General features: G+C 40.9%; 1 protein-coding gene across 1 annotated transcript in view; it reads left to right on the forward strand.

The window, feature by feature from the left end:
- Appl (amyloid-beta-like protein) overlaps window positions 1–18,642 on the forward strand; it is a 118,202-nt gene that overhangs the window by 90,043 nt on the left and 9,517 nt on the right. The window contains exon 4 of the mRNA XM_022083019.2: window positions 12,381–12,602. Within this exon, the coding sequence (XP_021938711.2) occupies window positions 12,381–12,602 (222 nt within the window). The remainder of the gene's footprint in view (window positions 1–12,380; window positions 12,603–18,642) is intronic.

Raw genomic sequence — 18,642 nt, forward strand, 5'->3', positions numbered from 1 at the left:
AATTTTTTGTATTGTTTTGAAACTCTCACTTTTGATATTTTTGCTTCTCCGAATTTGTTTGTTTACCCATAGTCTATGTAACTGCCAGCATGATACGACGAATAATGAATGGGAAGGGATGAAGAAGGAGTCGAAAGTTTACTGGTTTCAGATACTATTTCAGCGTTTTCCTGAAGACACTGAGGAAAACCGCTAAACATGCTAGTATAATAGGTATCTCGGTCAATATTGGAGTCTGGTAGTTGCTCAGCTAGTAAATAATCTCATTCGTTCATTACTGTGTCCGCCACTGGGCACCAGAGTCGGACTGGCTGCAGTGACGAAGAGTCCTGATCCCGCCCGGAAAACGGATTCCGGTCGGCCAGCCTACAGGCGTTTACTCCACCGACGGTACAAACAGCCTCGTTTCGTTATTGTTTGTGAAATACGGTGGCACGTGTTTAAAATATCAAGAACAGTGTCTTAATCTCTTCACGTGGCTGCAATGCGAACGATTACTCAGTTTTACGCTCCAGGAATAAAGTTCTGAAGAAACTGCAAATTCTCATCTTGGTACGGTCATGACAAGATCACGAATTCTCACCGTGGCACAATCGAAGCAGGCAAACGATTTTAACCAAACGTGGTTTAATTATAGTGCCATACTAACAGGTCAAAGTGCACGTTGGTAACATTGTTGAGGCCGATTGCCGCATTGCGGTCGCCCCCCCCCCTTCCACCTTGTTCACGCTGCACTAGGAATGCGCGACTTCAGAATACGCACTTTTTTTTTTTACCAGATGCGTTCGTCATGAGTTCCTCATAGCGGGATTTGACTAAAACTCTCACATACTCGCGTTTGACTCATCACGTCCGTTCGAGAGGCTGCCGCTGAATTTCTGTCTCATATCCAGACATTTAAGTATAAAAATCTACCTCCTGTTTTATATGGACACGTCCTCATCTCTTGTCCCAAGGGAATGATATCGATTTTGTGTGGTGGAGAACAAAATTCTGAGGAGAATATTTGGGCTTAAGAAAGAGGAAGTAACAGAAGGATGGGGAAAATTACATGAGGAGCTTAACCCTTTGAAGCCGAAGATCGTCTGAATATTATTTATGAATTCAGTCCGTACCGCGAAGAAAACACTACACCTCACCATTACGAAAATCAGCTGGTTAACCCTTTGAAGCCGAAGCTCGTCTTCATAATATTTACGAATCCAGACCGTACCGCGAAGAAAACACTTCACTTAACCATTAGAAGTCGAATCAGGCGGTACCACATAAGATTTAACAAAAGAACATCCCGGTCAAAGCCTTAATAATTTGTTGGATATCGCAACAAAGTTTTGTTGTAATGCTTTTCGTTAGAAGATCAGTTGTAGACTGACAGATACTTAACAGCACGAGATTGAGTGATTATATGAGGTGGTAAATGGAGGAATCCCAGTTGAACTTTATTTGTACAACATAAACCCTTACGATATCCATCCCTGTGCTTAATCATCAAGTCCTGAAGGCCTGTAGGGGGAGCAAGGAGGCAAAGAGCCACGTATTATTTACTCTGGTTTTAGGTGAAGTTGAATGAATGGTCAGTCTTGTTACCCCGTCGGTTTATCTCGGGTACACAAACCGAGAGATGCGAAAATTTATCTCGCCTATACCAAGTCTTGGATAGTCTGCGATTTTTCTGTTTGCTACCTCGTGTAGGACAGCCCTGGGTCTCGACCATCCTCCAATCCTTCGCGTCTTCCCAGGATACTGCTGGAATTCAGAGTACGCCATGCTCACCAGTGATATCGCAAAATGTCATGACCATCGATGGGCCTTTGATTCCTGTTAATGTTATCGTGAACGACGTAATTTTTCGTACATCAACAAATTTTCTTTATTCTGACAGCAGAGATTTCATTGTTTCAAGCGGCAGGGCCCCGTGATCATGCGGCAACTTCTCCGACACCTGAGTGGGACGGGAGAGTCTAAGAGGCAGGCGGTTCTTAGCTGCGTATTTTCTGTTGGAATGCCTAGATCAATAGCAACAATATTTGCCATAACTACACGATACCTTCGGTCTCCAAATGCAGTATTCGTTTAAAATACGCTGTTTAAACAGAGCGACAAGATGTTTTATGAAAAGAGTGTGTTAAGTGTAGTAATTTATATTATGTAAAACTGCAGAATATATTCGGCCGTCTGTGATAGTTTTGTCGCTTCTCCTTCTGCATTCCTTCCCTTTTTCTTATCTTAATTTGTTTCGTCTTACGTTTCTGTATATCTCAAAGCATCGTAGCTCCATATACTGTATTAATACTTCAAAGTGATGCTAGCCAGGCGGGCCTAGTTGATGTTATGCTTAATTAGATTTTGCAAAACGTCTGTCTGATTTCTGTACGGGGGGGGGGCTCTGTATTTCAGGGACTGTTCACGTTATGACCATCAGTGGGGTCCAGAGAAAACTACATAACCTGGGGCGTTAAAATTTATTTTCTTAATCAAATTATGATTACCAAATCAAGGAGGACGAGATGGGCAGGGTTTGTGTCACGCGACAAATAAGATGCATACAAAAATTTTTGCTGGAAAACTGAAGATGGTCTGAGGCCACAGATGAGAGTATAATATTACGATGATATTATTTGGAGGGAGGAGACTGAATTATTGCGTCCCAAGATGGAGACAACTAGCGGATTTTTGTGAAACGGTAATTAATTTCGGGGTTCCTTAAAAGACGAAAATTATATCTATACAAGTAACTTGTATAGATCTGTGCTGTAATGTGGTTAGTCAGGTTGTATTATAATTATGATCGTAACTCTCCTAATTACTTTGCAATTAAAAGCTTGAAATTTCGACCGGCTTGTGGACGATAAACCCATGAAACAAATGGGGCTACAAAGTACAGCGATGAAGTGTAGAGGCAAAGCATCGAACCCCGGATTACAGCAGCTTGCTTTGTAGCTGTAATTACACTTTGACACAACTTCGCATGTGGAATTCGGGTAGCGTCTTGTATAAATTATGAAGTTCGCTTCCCTGACCACCAGTTTAGCGAACTTGTGCGCAGTGGTTAACTTCTAAACTTTATCTTTCTGCCAGAGAAGAGCTTTTGGGGGGCTCGATCGCGGTCAGTGAGAATTCATTATTAATTTTAAACTTATTAGTCCTTTTGTAGCAAAGAAACATTCTGCAGGCGATTACACGAAGGAAAGCTAACTGGCTGGGACATATTATGAGAAGAAATGGGTTACTGAGTGATGTCATCGAAGGCCAGGTTGAAGGAAAGAGAGGACTGGGAAGAAGATTGATACAGCTAACCGACGACCTTAAACAAGGAAAGAAGATGACGTTCCAGGAATTAAAGCGAGAAGCCGAGAATAGGGACAACTGGAGAGCTCTTTTTGGGCAGAGCAATGGACCTGTCGTAAGATAGAACACTTAATAATAATAGTCCTTTTGTGCAGTTATCTCTTTGAAGCCGAATCTCTTCTTAATACAGTTTAAGAATTCGGGCTGTACCGCAAAGGAAACGACACGTCTCCCCATACTTCACTTAAAGATGTGGTGTTTGTACTTTTGTGTGAACTCGTTCCTCCCATTCGTCATACATGCCCCGCCCATGTCACCCGCTTTGGTGAAGTGTAAAAGTTTCGAAGTTCCTTATTGTGTTGGCTGCGTGTCCCTCATTCTTCTTGAGCCCAGATATTTTCACAGCTCCATGTTTAGATAAAGGAAACTAAGAAAATATTCGATATAATGCTCTTACAGTGTGTAAGTTCGCGAGCCTTGTGGTATTATATATTCTGTCTTATATTAATTCTTTGTATGCATTTTACTCATGAGACAAGAAATGCGACATTTTAGGAATTAAGCTGAATTTTGGGTGTTCACGGTTTAGGGTGAGCGAAGAACACGTTTGACAACAGTGACCTGGGATCATATTAGTGAAAGAATGACCCCGAGGTGAACGTTAGTGCTACAGTGACCTATGCGATGTATCATGAAGAATGCCTTTAGAATATTAATGCACTCCGAAGAGTACATATTTTCGGTCTGGCTTATATTTGCCTTCGTTCCGTTTTTCGCTGCTTTCTAATCAATTACATGTACCAATTTGTGCGTGTTCCTGGAAACTGTGCAGTAGCGAAAACCGCGTTCGTTGTTAGAGTATGAAGACAAGTTTTCCTTCCACAATCACACATTTTTTTACGCGAAATTAACGTTTTGGCTGATATACGACTCTCTTTTAAATCCAGTGGCTTTTTAATTCAGGTATTTCATGCCAGTAGCCGTTCTTCTTCGTGGGACTGGCATTGTAGTCCCGCTTTTTGGTTTTGAGGTACGGCCTTAAAGATGTTTTGATTCTAATAAGGCCGAAACAAGTCAGGAGTCATGTAATTTATATTGCAAGAGCCTAAAATTTGAGGATAAAGCACGCTCTAAAGAGATTATAACTTTGAAGATCACGCACGAGTCATTTGGAGCAGATGACAGAACCTGCCTCTGACGATTTTCAGAGTCTTTGAGCAACGACTTTGTGTGGGCTTGCATTAAGGCTTTTAAGGGACGGGTGTGTCAGGTACCCTACATACGTCTAATAAGAGTGCAAGGTTTGCAGGGGTCTTAGTGGGATAACAGCCAAGCACTGGAGGTCTCTGGAAGCAAGAAGGTAATGCAGTGTTATTAAAAGCTTGTGTGGACTGTCAGAAGTCTGTTGTAATATTTGTCTTGTCACGTGAAGGGAGAACAAAGGTTGAGGTTGTATGAGGACAGAATGTTGGAGAGAATATTTGGAAATGACAGCGGAAGTGGCTAAATGCATAATGAGGAGCTTCACAATTCATAATTTTTACCCAGTTCTATTAGGAAGATGAAATCAAGGGATAATGAAATGCGCTGGGCATGTAGCACGCATGGGAGTGATGGGAATGCTTAGTATATAATTTCAGTGGGAAATCCTGAAGGGAATATATCGTCTGAGGGGGCTGGGCTTAGATGGGAATATAATATTAAAATGTATCTTAAGGTGTGATGATGTGAACATGATTTATCTGGCTTCGGATGGATACACTTAGAGGACTTTTGTGACCACGGTCATGAGCCTTCGGTTTCTGTAAAGCGTATAGAATTATCTTGACTGCCTATAATATTATTGGGTTTATGAAACTGATTTTACCTGTTACTTCGCTCGTGTCCTTGTTCTGAGAGAACATAGATTTTAAGTATTTGAAAGCAAATTAATGAGGAGTGTGTTTCAACTTTAGAAAGGCTGGCGTCATTTTTTTTATATATTTGTCAGTGGCATTAGAAAATATATATATTCTTTTTATAGTTTAGATGAGTCATGTTTGTGTTAAAATTCAGTATATATTTATTTATTATTTCAGTCTATACACAAACTTAGTTTTTAAAATGTTGTATACAACCTGTATCAGCGCACTTACCCAGTCATGGACAGTCATTCATCTGATCACAGACGCAGACACACCACACATCAAAACTCTTGGTATGTTTATTATATTCCTATAATTTTACAAATATAAATTTTCTACGACAATCTCCAAACTAATTTTCATATTAATATTAATAATTCAAATGTTAATTAATTGTTTCACAGAATAATGAACAACTGACCTAAATATGCAAAATACTACGAAGACCAAAAGGAAGAAATTTACAAAACAAATAAATCAATAAAAGGTTGCATTAATAAATATATATTAGTTTTAAAGATGAAAATAACAACAAAAGACCTGAAGATGATGCAATAGCATCGAAACATGTCGTAAAATAATAAAGCGCTGAAATTGTAACATCGAAATAACGATGAAAAGCGCTAAATTTTAATTTTAACAACAACATTTTAAAAACTAAGTTTGTGTATAGACTGAAATAATAAATAAATATATACTGAATATATTCTTATTGAGTGTATTTAGACGGTTGGTGGCTTCTAGAATGGAAATTCATGGTTGGATGGTGTCGAAAACGTACGCTAAGATTAATAAGGGGCGAGTTCCATTAGCGTGTAATCTTAAAGAGTGTTCTACTTTATAGCTTATGGTTACATGGAAAAATCTAATTAACGATTCTGGTTTATCTTTTCAATGCCACTTTGAAGTTAAAATTAATTTTTGTAATACAGTGGCATGTACTCGAGCCGTAGGGAGGAAAATCGCTCACTTTAGGATCTCCGGTTTCCCATCTCGCGTCTGCAGTTTTATTCATGTACCAGCTACACCGTAACAGGATTACAGGGAAGGTTAAAACGTGTCTAAACCGGAACCTGGATACGACGGAAACCTCTCGCTGTCTTATAATCTTATGACCCTACAAGTACAAAGCAAAAACCAACTTCAAATTGCGTGTTGTAACTAGAGACCGTTTATTGCTGTTTCGTAGATTGATATATTTTTTTCTCATCACCTAGTTGGGCCGCTAATGATATTACATTTCCTTTACTGTGCAGCAGGAATTGTCCTATTTTCTGTTGTAATCCTATCAGAGTACGGTGTTCAGAGGTCTCTTCCAGGCCGGTGCAGCTGGTGCTGGGTCTATTTTCTTGTCCCCCGAGCGTGCAGTTAGCGCGTTGAATTTCCCCGCAAGGCTCAGGTTAGGGGAGCTGCACTTTCATTGATGTATCACCCTCTTTCGGCTGTCACACACTAGTCGCGGTGCCTGGTCCGTCCATCCCGTATCGCCGAGTTTCAGTTGATATTTTTACCCAAGCGATAGCTCACGATAAAACAGGGGTGATACTGCAAAATTTCGGGCTCTTTTTCTGAACCATACAAGGAATTACCACCCCCTACCCCTTCCTTGAACGAATCACTTGTAGCTCAATTTATCTTATTTTATTTAGAAATAATCAAAAAGTCTACAGAATTAACGGTACGGAAATCTTGTGATTAGCTCCGTAGTGCATCTTCGCGTAGGTATCGTTCAGTTATGTCCCCATTTCATGTCTTCCGACTAAACGTTCATAAGTATTTTTCATATCTACGCGTGTTACGTGTCTTTGGTTGAATCGTCCTAAGAATGCTACACTAGGAGTGCGAATAGCGAAGCGCCTTGTCACATAAGTACTCCATTTCCCTGTTATTTCCTATGCATCGGATCCTAATATTCTCCTTGGAACTATATTTCCAGACACCTTCAATCGATGTTCTCCGCTCAGATTTAAATATGAAGTATGCTTACGTAATCTCATATAATTTTATTACAATACAGCATCATGAGCCGGGATAGCTCAGTCAGTATAGTGACTAGCTACGGGCTGGACGACCGGGGTTCGATCCCCGACTGGGGCAGAGGATTTTTCCTCTAGCGTCTGCGTCCAGACCGGCTCTGGGGCCCACCCAGCCTCCTCTACAATGGGTACCGGGGTCCTTTCCCGGGGGTAAAGCCGGCCGGGGCGTGATGCTGACCACTCACCTCCATCTAGTGCCGAGGTCAAGGAAGAGAGGAGCTATACCTCCACTCCCCCCAAGCACCTACATGGCGTATAGTGGGACAAACTTTACTTTACTTACAATACAGCATCTTATGGTGGGGTAGTTTTGAATGATTAACCAAAGACGATCTGGTCACGGTTTGTTCGGAGGAACAGAGGACACTCCCGAAGAACCTCGGGAGAGACAGGTTAGTTGGTCTTCGAGTGGAAATTATAACACGGGATGGAGGTGGGAGAAACATTATTCACGGTCCTTAACCGGGGTTCAAACCTGACATGACCCGAATACAAGTCAGGCACCTTACCAGTTTGCAGCTGCAAGGACAGGATCTGATATACTCACGTATTCAGGTCATGCGTACTGGTGGACTGCCTTGAGTGTTGCCTGTTTCCATGATAGACATCGCCTGCTCTTAGTTATCTCCAATACGTTCTGCAAATTGCATTCCACTGAAATTAATAACACTTATTATTCATCTTGGGGTGTTTGCCGGCGTGGTCAGATAGCCTCAGGAACAGAAGTGGTCAGGTGTGCTTTTGCGTGAAAAATTATGCAGCTAGCAATTACTCTCAGTGACTGAGCGTAGTTTATGGACAAGTTTTCGTGTACCGGGAATGTAATGTAAGTAACATCATTATATCCCGACAAAACCAAGTGGTCGTCTTGCCCCTGAAGTCTCGGTCTAGTGAAGAACGGCGGGGTTGCATAGCAACGCGTTCTGTGTCTTGACGCTGGACCGTTCGCTTTTGTTAACAGTGTTGGTCGGTCTCACATTATGACGACATCCATTACATCAAATCTACAGTGGATTCCGCGTAACTTTCTTAATACTCACTTTTACGAGGAGGCACAGCACATGAAATTATTAAATAGCGTGGTTTTACTTAGTCATTCCATGAGATTACCGATATATCTGCTGTATATTGCGCTTTATTTTGGTGTGACTGATGGTTATATTTCCACACCGTTTCATTCTGCGAGGTCAAAGCAAATCAGATACTCCCAATACCAGTAATCGCACAAGCGGTATAATTCTCGTAATTGAACTCCTGTAATCTTATTGGACGTATCCAGGCTTCACTGTGGGTGTTATTGGCCTATGAGAGTATTCTGTATCAATAGACGCGAGCTCTGTTGTCTAGAGGTAGAGCGTCTCTAAAATGTGGATTGAACCGTGTTTAACCAAGTTGTCAGCTGCATTCAGAAGGCAGTGTTTCCATTTTCGGAGTAGAGATGTTTTAGGACGTGGTGATGTTTTAGAAATAGTTTTATTGTTATTGCTGGTAGAAGTAACCTTGGTATATGCTTTTCCTATAACATGAAACTTAATTGTATCAGTTCTGATAGGGCACGTGCACTGTAGAATAGCGATTCATCCTTCTTGCTGCAGACAACACTCAGCTGCTACCAGCAGCTCGAGCATGTCAACGCTTCTACACAGTCGGAAGATCTAGCATTTAGAATCCAGTTAATTCAAGTTTAAACTGTACAGCGCTGCATTAAACGCCTGGTGATGGAGTACGCTTATTGTACTTTGAGGCGCATGTGGAAATAGTGATTCTACTTGTCGCTCTATTATCATCATAAATATATAGAAGCCGCAAACTAATCATATTACATTGTCCTCGACCCATCGGTATACTTTGACGGCTAAACCGATGTCTGTCCGTACAAGTGACGTCAGTTGTTAATTAACGTTATTATTTGTGTTTCCCCCGTGTGTGATACTTATTGATTTTGTACTCGCAGAGGGAGCGGAACGAAGGAGAAATTTGGTCAGAAGTCAGTGTCGCCTTTCAAACATTTCGGCTGCATCTCGCCATTGTTCATATTCAGCTAACGAAGGACACTTGCATGCAAAGTGTCTGATCTCCATTACAGACCTCCGGGGTGTCTAATGTAAAGCAATGTTTAGACGATGGAACTTTGCCTGTTTGATGTCGCGTGTGACGTTTAATCGGAGTGCATCTGTTTCAAAATTGGGAAGAGACCGATATTCTAAACTTTGTTTTTGGACAAATAAATTTGTGTAGTTTGAGGGCGTTTGAGAACAGAACTGAGAAGAGTGTTTCTACCTAAGAATGAGGAAGTAGCTTAAAGGCAGAGAAACTTTGATGGGCATGAACTTCATTGCCAAGACCTCCTCATGTTGCACGCATAGGAGAGATGAGAAATTTAAACAGAACTCTGTTGGGAAAACTGAAGAGAAGATGTCATTTGGAAGACGTGGACATAGACGGAAAGAATATTTAAAAGTATCTCAAGACACGCCACGGTGGTCTAGCGGTTAGAACGCTGGCCTTGTAATCCTGGGGTCTCGGGTTCGAATTTATAACTTGTGTTGGGCAAGGCCGTGGTCTAGGCAACACGGAGTTTTCCTCCGTGGCATCCCAACAATTACTCCATTCACACACAGAAGAAGGCAATGGCAAACCACTTCTGGATCATCTGCCAAGAACGTATATGAACAGGTCCCAGTCCGAGAAAAGGATGGAAGGATCCTGTTCATATGGACCTGTCGTCAGACAGAACACTAAATAATAAATAATAATAACAGACGGCCTCGTGTGAACGCGGTAATGAACCTTCGGTCTCCATAAAGTGGAGAGGGATATTTCGACTCAGCTGAGGGACTCCTACCTTATCAAAGACTCATATGTAGAAGGTATTGATTCACTTTGAACCGCTGTTTACAGGCGTCAGATCACGTGATAACTTTCGGTGTGCCAATAAGAGCTCAAAATATGGCGTCTCCTCGTTTTCTTCTCGTATTAGATGCTTAAATAAGAGTATTAAAACAGGATTAAAGTTATGACGTATTTCTCCCGCTTCTGTTTTCTTACGTGTTAGAATAATAATGTAATTTAAGGATTCAGAACTTGAAAAGGACGGGTACCTCGACATTTCTGTGTCTCTGCTGACTGCTGGAAGAAACAAAATTATAAACTTGTTAATTAGGGCGTATTCCACACGTAAGTTCCCCGTCCTCTCCAGCCCTGTTTTCTTGTTCCTGTTGAAGGAAAGGACTTCGTTTTACCCAAAGTCGAAAGAGGCGGTCTGACTCCGAAGCTGACACAAAATTTTTGTCCCTAATTAACTGTTGAACTCTATGAAAGAATTTAATCAGTTATGTAAATTGCAGCCGAGTTCTTTGTCTCGAACTGGTTGTCAGCATGCTGTGACATAAGTTATTTTTGTTTATGTACGTAATACGCAATAAATTGGCTAATTAAGCAAATCATTCTCTTTTATATATTGTATAACTACTTATTTACATTCGCTGAGAAATTGCGAGCTGCTACCGTTCAACCTAAGAAACTTTTGTCTATTCTTATCGTATCTAAAAATGTAAAGACTAAAATATTCTGAACTGCAATTTTTACTTGTTTGATTTTTGAGTCTCTCAAATTCGTTCAAGGGCACAAATTGAGGGTGTTTCAGAACAGGGTGCCCAGTAGAATATTTGCACCTAATAGAAGGGCGGAGAAACTATTATTAGGCTGATCGCATTAAGAAGAATGAGATGGGCAGGGCACGTAGCGCGCATTGGAGAAATTAGAAATGAGAAATGCATGCCTGCGTTGTTTCGGTTGAAAAGCTTCAAGGTAATAAATAACCCACTCGGAAGATATAGACATAGAAGGGAGCATAATTTTAAAATGGATTTCAGAGAAAAATTGTTTAAGGAGTCATCTTATTGACAGGAAATAATTATCTGGCTCTGGAACACAGTAGTGAACCGTCGGTTTGTTTGAAAATGTGAGAAGTTGTTTAACAGAATATTCTGGAATTGTCAGATTATTAAATGGCGTAGATACAGGACACTTAAGGGTGCCCAAGATTTAATTTGTTGTAAGTTTTGAAAATTTAATCAATCTGGCGTGTGATTAGAGAATGACGAATTACTTACAGCAGAATTATGAAAACAATGACAGTCGACTTCAAAGAGGATTCACTCAGGGAACCTTAACAAATCTGTTTATGTCGCTTTTAAAATATTACGTTTGTTACAAAGGAGAAATTTGCGTTTATTTTGTGAGAGCTTTTCCCTGTTCGTCTAATTTGAGAAAACTGAAATCTGTTCACAAATTTTGTTCGGAGAATCGTAGGCAATGCTGCACTTAAGGTTCTAATAAGCTTAAAGGACGTTCAACCTCTCGGATATGTTTGCCGGAATTAACGTCTCGAGTTTAAATGCTCGCTGGAGGAGCAGGATTGTTAATACGCTTTATTAGGCGTCATCTTTGAAGCTATGGAGTGACCTATTTGCGTATTAAATTCTGAAGTAGGTGGATCGGAGTTATAGATTCTTACAGCTTTGTTACGGCTTCTTATCCATTGGCCGATGTATGCCGTACGTAATACGTGAATGTGCGTCGTTCGGGATGTGAATTTTAGGTGTCCTTTACGTTTTACCATAAGGTAAGAACATCTTATGGACCCGTATGTGCCATTCGCGTGTGAAGTTGCGTAGAGAACGCCTTTGGAATTTCATTGTACTCCAAAGAGTATATACATCTTTCTAACTTTTTATATTTGTGTTTTAAGATAAGGGCTGACAGTTGAGCTCATTCCAGCAGTATAAAAGTTAATTCGTGGCATAGTATCCAAAATGTTCGGGGTTTGACCCCCAGCTGTCGTAACTATGTCGCGTTGCGTTTGTTTTTGAATCTCGCTTGAACTTGCAGAGAAATTAGTTAAATTAATTATTATATTTGTTTACCGTCAAATCACAATAATTATGTTCCATATCGAGCATTCGATTTAAATCGAATGCTCGATATGGAACATAAGACGATATTTTTAATCATTTTAATTATCTTATCTTACTATTTTATTATGATTTGACGGTAAACAAATATAATAATTATTTTAATTAATATCACAATATGACGCAGCTATACTATCTCAGAGAAATTAGTGTTTATTAAAATCATTTTGTTTCAGAGGGGCCCTTCCAGAGCGATGCCCTACTGGTTCCCGAGAACTGTCTTTTCGACCACATTCACAACCAGACCAAGTGCTGGCAGTTCGACCGCTGGAACGTGACGGCTGCACAGGCATGTCTAGACCGCGACCTCTCCTTGCGTAGCTTCGCCATGTTGCTACCCTGTGGCATCTCTCTGTTCTCTGGAGTCGAATTCGTCTGTTGTCCCAAGCACTTCAAAGGTAAGTCGCATTTGCTACCCAATCACGCGCCACCAAAAGTCAAATCGGCGGAGACCAAAGTTAGAACACGCACCTGAGGAAGCTGTGGTTATGATCAGAACCGAGGAGAGAATATTCAATGCAAGTTGCTTCTCTGAAAATTTATTTTCTGCTGTTTAAATACTCTCTTTGTTCCACGATGCACTTTGCGAACGGAGATTCCTACGAGGAAGCCTTTCGGAAGACCCCCACGTGGAAAACCTAGAAAGAGATGGATTTGAGTGCGACCATTTGTATTAGAGGTGGATAGAATTGACTCAGGTTTGTGTACAGTGGCGGGCTTTGATAGTACGTAGTGTTTAACAATTTGGCCCATAGCTACCACAACGTTAATTAAACCTACTCAATTAGTTTGCTGTATCAATTTACAACTCCATTATATTTATTTAACATTACGTTTCGATTTTATAGAAAGCCGCCATCATCAAGTCCCTCTGTTTGTGTACAGAACTATGTTAAATGCAACTAATCGGCCGATGCGTCGAGTCTTTTGTAGGTGTTGGCTGTTGTGGAGCCTGACCTCCTTCGTTTAGGCGCCGTGTGTACAAGACGTCAGCTTCATTACGATTCCCTGCACTCACTATTAACTGTTCATATGACAAGATCTATAATTTAAAATATCTGACTTTATATTCTACCTCGACAAGTATCATATCGAAAGGAGGTCATTTTTAAAAAAGAACAGTGATGTTTATGTCAAATATTTTGAAGAAATAGTTGGATGGAACGCAATGAAAAGAAACTTTCTTCCGTCCAGATCTTTAATTAATCAGAATGGTCTCACTTATTTCCACTTTGCATCGAAATTGCTTTTTCTTGAGAAGGGCTTTGAAACAAATTCGGAATCTCTTTCCGAGTTTACTCTTTGAAAGTTAACTCGGAATTAGTAACTACTTCTCTCCATGGAGCAATCTTCAGAACCTCGTAGTCCGTCAACCGATTGAGAAATTCTTCGCGGTTTATGGAAGCCAAATCTTTATTACACTCGCCGCAGAATTGTGTCCTGAACGAGATCATGTCCGTACTTTCACACGCTGTTTTTACCATTAAAATTGTGTATGCATTTCTAGTTTCCTGTCACGTTTGTCGACCTCTTCATAATGCATTATTCGCCATGTTCCCTTTACACAGTGTGCCTTTGGTCCAAAATATTTGTTTAAGTGTGTTTGGGACTTCGTGAGCGATTATTCTTGGTCATGGAGCGTCTGTTACATTTTGTCGTGTGTTGGTAAACCTCCCTATGCTTGTGTTTCGTACCTCAAATGCAACAGACTCGCTGATAACAAAACAAACATCAGCAATATACAGTCTATTGTAAACAGCAGTACATATCAGCGTATAAACTGATACAGTCTCAATTAAAACATCACTGAATTTATCAATCCCCTGACATATATACCACCGCGCATCGATAATAAGAGTTCATTAAACGAGTTAATGAAGTATGTTATTGTTCGATATTTCATATTCGTTCCGCCATGGCGTTCAACAGGACTAATTAAATCCGTTATTTTTTTTAGATAGTTATGAACTCAAAAGCGCCTTTATTTTACTAAATAAATGCACTAAGTAACCTCAACGCGTTTTGGTTTTATTCGTATTTCTTTTATTAAAATACATAATTAACGGCGTGTATTTATTTTTAATTTTTAAAATAAAATGGCAGCCCATATGACCCGTATGAGCCAAAATTGTTTATAAGAAGGAAAAATAAATTAATAATACGTAATTCTTATTTGTAGCCACGGTGGTCTAGCGGTTAGAACGCTGGCCTTGTAATCCTGGGGTCTCGGGTTCGATTCCCGGCGGTGCCCGAATTTATAACTTGTGTTGGGCAAGGCCGTGGTCTAGGCAACACGGAGTTTTCCTCCGTGGCATCCCAACAATTACTCCATTCACACACAGAAGAAGGCAATGGCAAACCACTTCTGGATCATCTGCCAAGAACGTATATGAACAGGTCCCAGTCCGAGAAAAGGATGGAAGGATCCTGTTCATATGGACCTGTGGACCTGTCGTCAGACAGAACACTAAATAATAATAATAATAATAATAATTCTTATTTGTAATGATAATTGTCCGAAGACATGATTGTTGCCATATGTACTTTACTTGTAGGTCTTGCTGTAGTTGAGGATTGTCACCGCGGAGATTCGGGTTTGATCTCGGGTGATTTCATGTGAGATTCTTGATGGACGAATTGGCGTTAGAACAGGTTTTTCTCCTAGTTCTTCGGGTTTGTACATCGTGTGACTCATCCACACCTTATCTGTGCAGTATACTTCGCAAATGTATCTCATTGCTTCTCGGTAGACGAAGGGCTTAAGTCAGTACAAGTTACGTTTGACCTCGGGTTACTTAACGAATATGATATCTAACGAGATCATCACGATTACCAACTAATTAAGGTATATCATCAGAATATTGCCATAATTGTTTCAGGGTAATGCACTGGAATTGTCCTCGAGATGTTGAGGAAAAACACTTCAGTCGTGATAATCGGCTAATTCGAACGAGATTCGAACCTGGTACCTCCCGGGTCGAGATCCTTGCTGCTATGGCAATCTTCTGGGTATTTATAGTGAATTATCATGAATTCCAGACACTGAAGTTCATAGACGCGATGTGACAGTCATTTGTGTCTCAGACGAGCTGAACCGAATATAGTAATACTGGCTTAGTTTCTGGGTTCATTCCGCAGGTGTCTTTTTGGTTTTGAAATCCTTAGGTTGGCATTTTGAATTACGGGGCTTCTAGGTAACTAACTGATCCTCAGATTTAGGTACATGCATCTGTTTCAGTCAGTGTTAGTTACACACGACAGACACGCGTCTTTATTAAGGAAGTTGAGTGTTTTCTGGACTAAGACAAGTCTTGCGGTGTATTGCAGAGGGGATTTTCATACACGTGCTCTGCAGGCTTGGTTGTCTGTTGTGATCCACGGAACTGTTAACACCTCGCTCACCGCTGACAGTAGAATGAAACGGTCTGACGGGTTGTCCCTTGCATTTTCTCGTAAGTTATTCGTATAAGTGACCTAGGTGGAAAGTCGTTTTGTACTGTATCGATTTGCGTCGTTGAAGGTGAAGATACTTTTTTTAAGTAAACGTTTGTAGCCCCGTGTAGTGTGTTAGAATCTACAATCCTGAAGACGGTCGACTTTGTACTTACCGCTGTGAGAGCCTCAGATCTTGGTGTTTCAACAAACTGCCCTAATTTATAATCTCGCGGCCCTCGAGTCGAGACGGTGAATGTGGAGGACGTCGACTGAGTCATACGACAGCGTACATGTATGAAAGGCATACGTCATCGCGGTGTGAACTCGAAGTTGTGATTTTCTGAATGGAAACCTTGAACAGACTTAAAATGTGTCAGCCATCGCTCGGCACCTACAGCCGCGCAGTTCGCTGGAGTGTAGTCCAGGGCTCGTCTAGATATTGATTGCCATGCAGGTTGCCTCGCCAAGCCCCTGACGCACCGTGCGGCATTTACGCTGTAGGAGTAGACGTGGTTATACTCAGGCATCTGTAAGAGGGATGGGTCCAAGAGGGTCTTTGTAGGTGCGTTTGCATCCTTCCACGCACGTATCAAACCCTTTCTGTGCGTCCGTCTTACGCATGAAATAATTATTGGAAGATATAAAAAGGTTGAACGGATGATAATGAAAATTGATATTGAGGGGTTAAACTAAAATTTCATGATACGTTCTAGTTTTAAGTAAAACCTGAAATAATAACGAGCACTTTTAATGAAGACGTACGTGTGTTTCTTTCTGGCCTGAAACGACTTGTGAGAGATGGTTACTATGGTTACTTACGTTGAAGATAGAATTTTCTGGCGAACGCGGCCGAATTGTTACACTACATTTTCTAGCATGTTAAATAAAAATGTATAGTCCTTGTACTGAGCGGAAACATGGGGCTGGCTGGACAAATTCCTGCCACCAGCACCCGTCCTTGAAAATCCCCATAATCCATCTCTTATCGTCACATCCTTATCCGTTTTAATATTATCTTATAATCCGGCGTTTCACAAAGCGAGAGCCGCGAACCCTCCAAGGCTGGATTGATGCTTTCTTCGGGCTACAAAGGCAGAATTCCAACACATAAATCACCATGGAGGGCTCGCATTTCTTCACGAGAACCATAGGTTGAAACTGTTCTAGTGTCTTGTCTTTATTGTGGCCGCTTTCCACGGTACTTCCTCGCCAGAATTGTGTGTGTAGTACTTGTGTCTCATGCCTGCGACATGTGGATTCATTTAATTTATTAATAAGCTATTGATGCCATAATTCCGTAACGTAATTTCACAATTCCTCAAGTTATTGTATTTCATCCAGTCGGTTCCTGGTTCAACTTCCGGCCGGAGTAAAATCTATTCTAGCCGAAGCCTTTTATCCCTTCCAGGCAAGTAATACTTTGAAGTAGGCTACTACCACTTCCTAGCTAACAAGTGCATGTGATGTCTGTGTCTAGGCCAAGTAGCGTCTTGTTGAGTTTTCAGGAGATGGGACATTCGTTTGAGCAGTTAAACTCCAGTCGCCTTCACATTCTCGGCGCAGTCTGTCTGTCCGTCCGTCCGTCCCGTGCAGATACGACGCGGCATACATACTAATGGCTGTGAGAGAGAGAGAGAGAGAGAAGTGTTGAAATGTCTCTTGCCCCGGATTTCCTTAGAGAATCAAGCCGTTTATCACTCTGTCTTTGGATTCATCTCGTCATATTAAATCATTCATTCGAACTGACTCAACTTCGTTATCGTGAGCACGCAGCCATAGCACGATCTCCGATTCATACTTTGTGATGGAGGATATGAGAAATGAATACAAAATTTTTCTTGGTCAACCTGTAAGGAAGGTATCTCTTGGAAGAGCTGGGAGTTGGTGGGAGGATAATTACTCTTAAAAGCAATATGATGTGAGGGTATGGAGTGGACTCATCTGGCTCAGAGTGTGGACAGGTTACGGGCTTGTGTGAACAAGGTAATGAATTTTCGGGTTCTATACAAGGCTGGTAATTTCTTGGCCAGCTAGGTGACTATCAGGTTTCTTCGAAGACTATTCCGATGCAACAGGCACTGGACCGCCCGGACACTGGGTTCTTGGGGTTCGAACCCCTGCTCAAGGAATCAAAGACTTCAGAGCAAAGCAGTTACCAGTGCCATGGACTTTTGAAAAAAATTTATTCCGCTTTTGGCTTTACGTAGTTCAGTTTTCGATGTGTTTTTTTTATTCAAGAAAATCGATCAGTGTTACCTAATTTATGCAGGTTATTGTAGATAAGGACTCGAGCCAGCGAGGACATGGTAGTGGTTGGGATATTTATGAAGTGGAAATTGAACTCGGACCTTTACAAATGCAAAACACCCCCTGACAGTTGGTTGTCAGGCTTTGGAACAGCTCGATCACCATAGGCGTCTCCAGTGACCCGAAACATGTTGAACGTGGTGTAAAAACAATCCCTCTGCGATCTCTGTGTTATCCCACGTCTGTGCGGAGCAGCGATTCATAAGCAGACATTTTCCATGACCTCATTCAGGAACAAAAGATTTGATGTGATCTTATTCGCGAACCTCCGCACCAGAAAAGAATTCTTTGGTTGCATTTAGTTTTCAAATAATATTTTAATTCGAATGTTCTAACATCTCTGAATATAAAAGTCAATTATGTATCTCTTCCCGGGAGGTGCACCTATGCACGTTCAATGCGATATTATCTTTGCATTTTATTATGTTCGCGTTTGAACTATTGAACCTGTAACCAATAGAATATCTACCTTAATGTTATCATGTAAAAGTATTAATTAAGTTTATTAATATTGAAACTGAAGCTTGTCTACATAAATAAATAGTATTTTTATGCATTAGTGAGGTCATCATGTAAAAAAAATCAGTGTTCCCTTATTTCATGATTTTGGTCCTGTGTGATGCCAACTTTATAAATTAAACGAGACGATAAAAACATTTGCCCTCTACGAGGATGGACACGGCCAAATTTTGTGGA

Source organism: Zootermopsis nevadensis, unplaced genomic scaffold (genome assembly GCF_977971745.1).
Source record: "Zootermopsis nevadensis isolate Lab colony 2312 unplaced genomic scaffold, Znev_1.0 Znev_ptg000022l, whole genome shotgun sequence".
In the NCBI taxonomy this organism is placed as follows: domain Eukaryota; kingdom Metazoa; phylum Arthropoda; class Insecta; order Blattodea; family Termopsidae; genus Zootermopsis; species Zootermopsis nevadensis.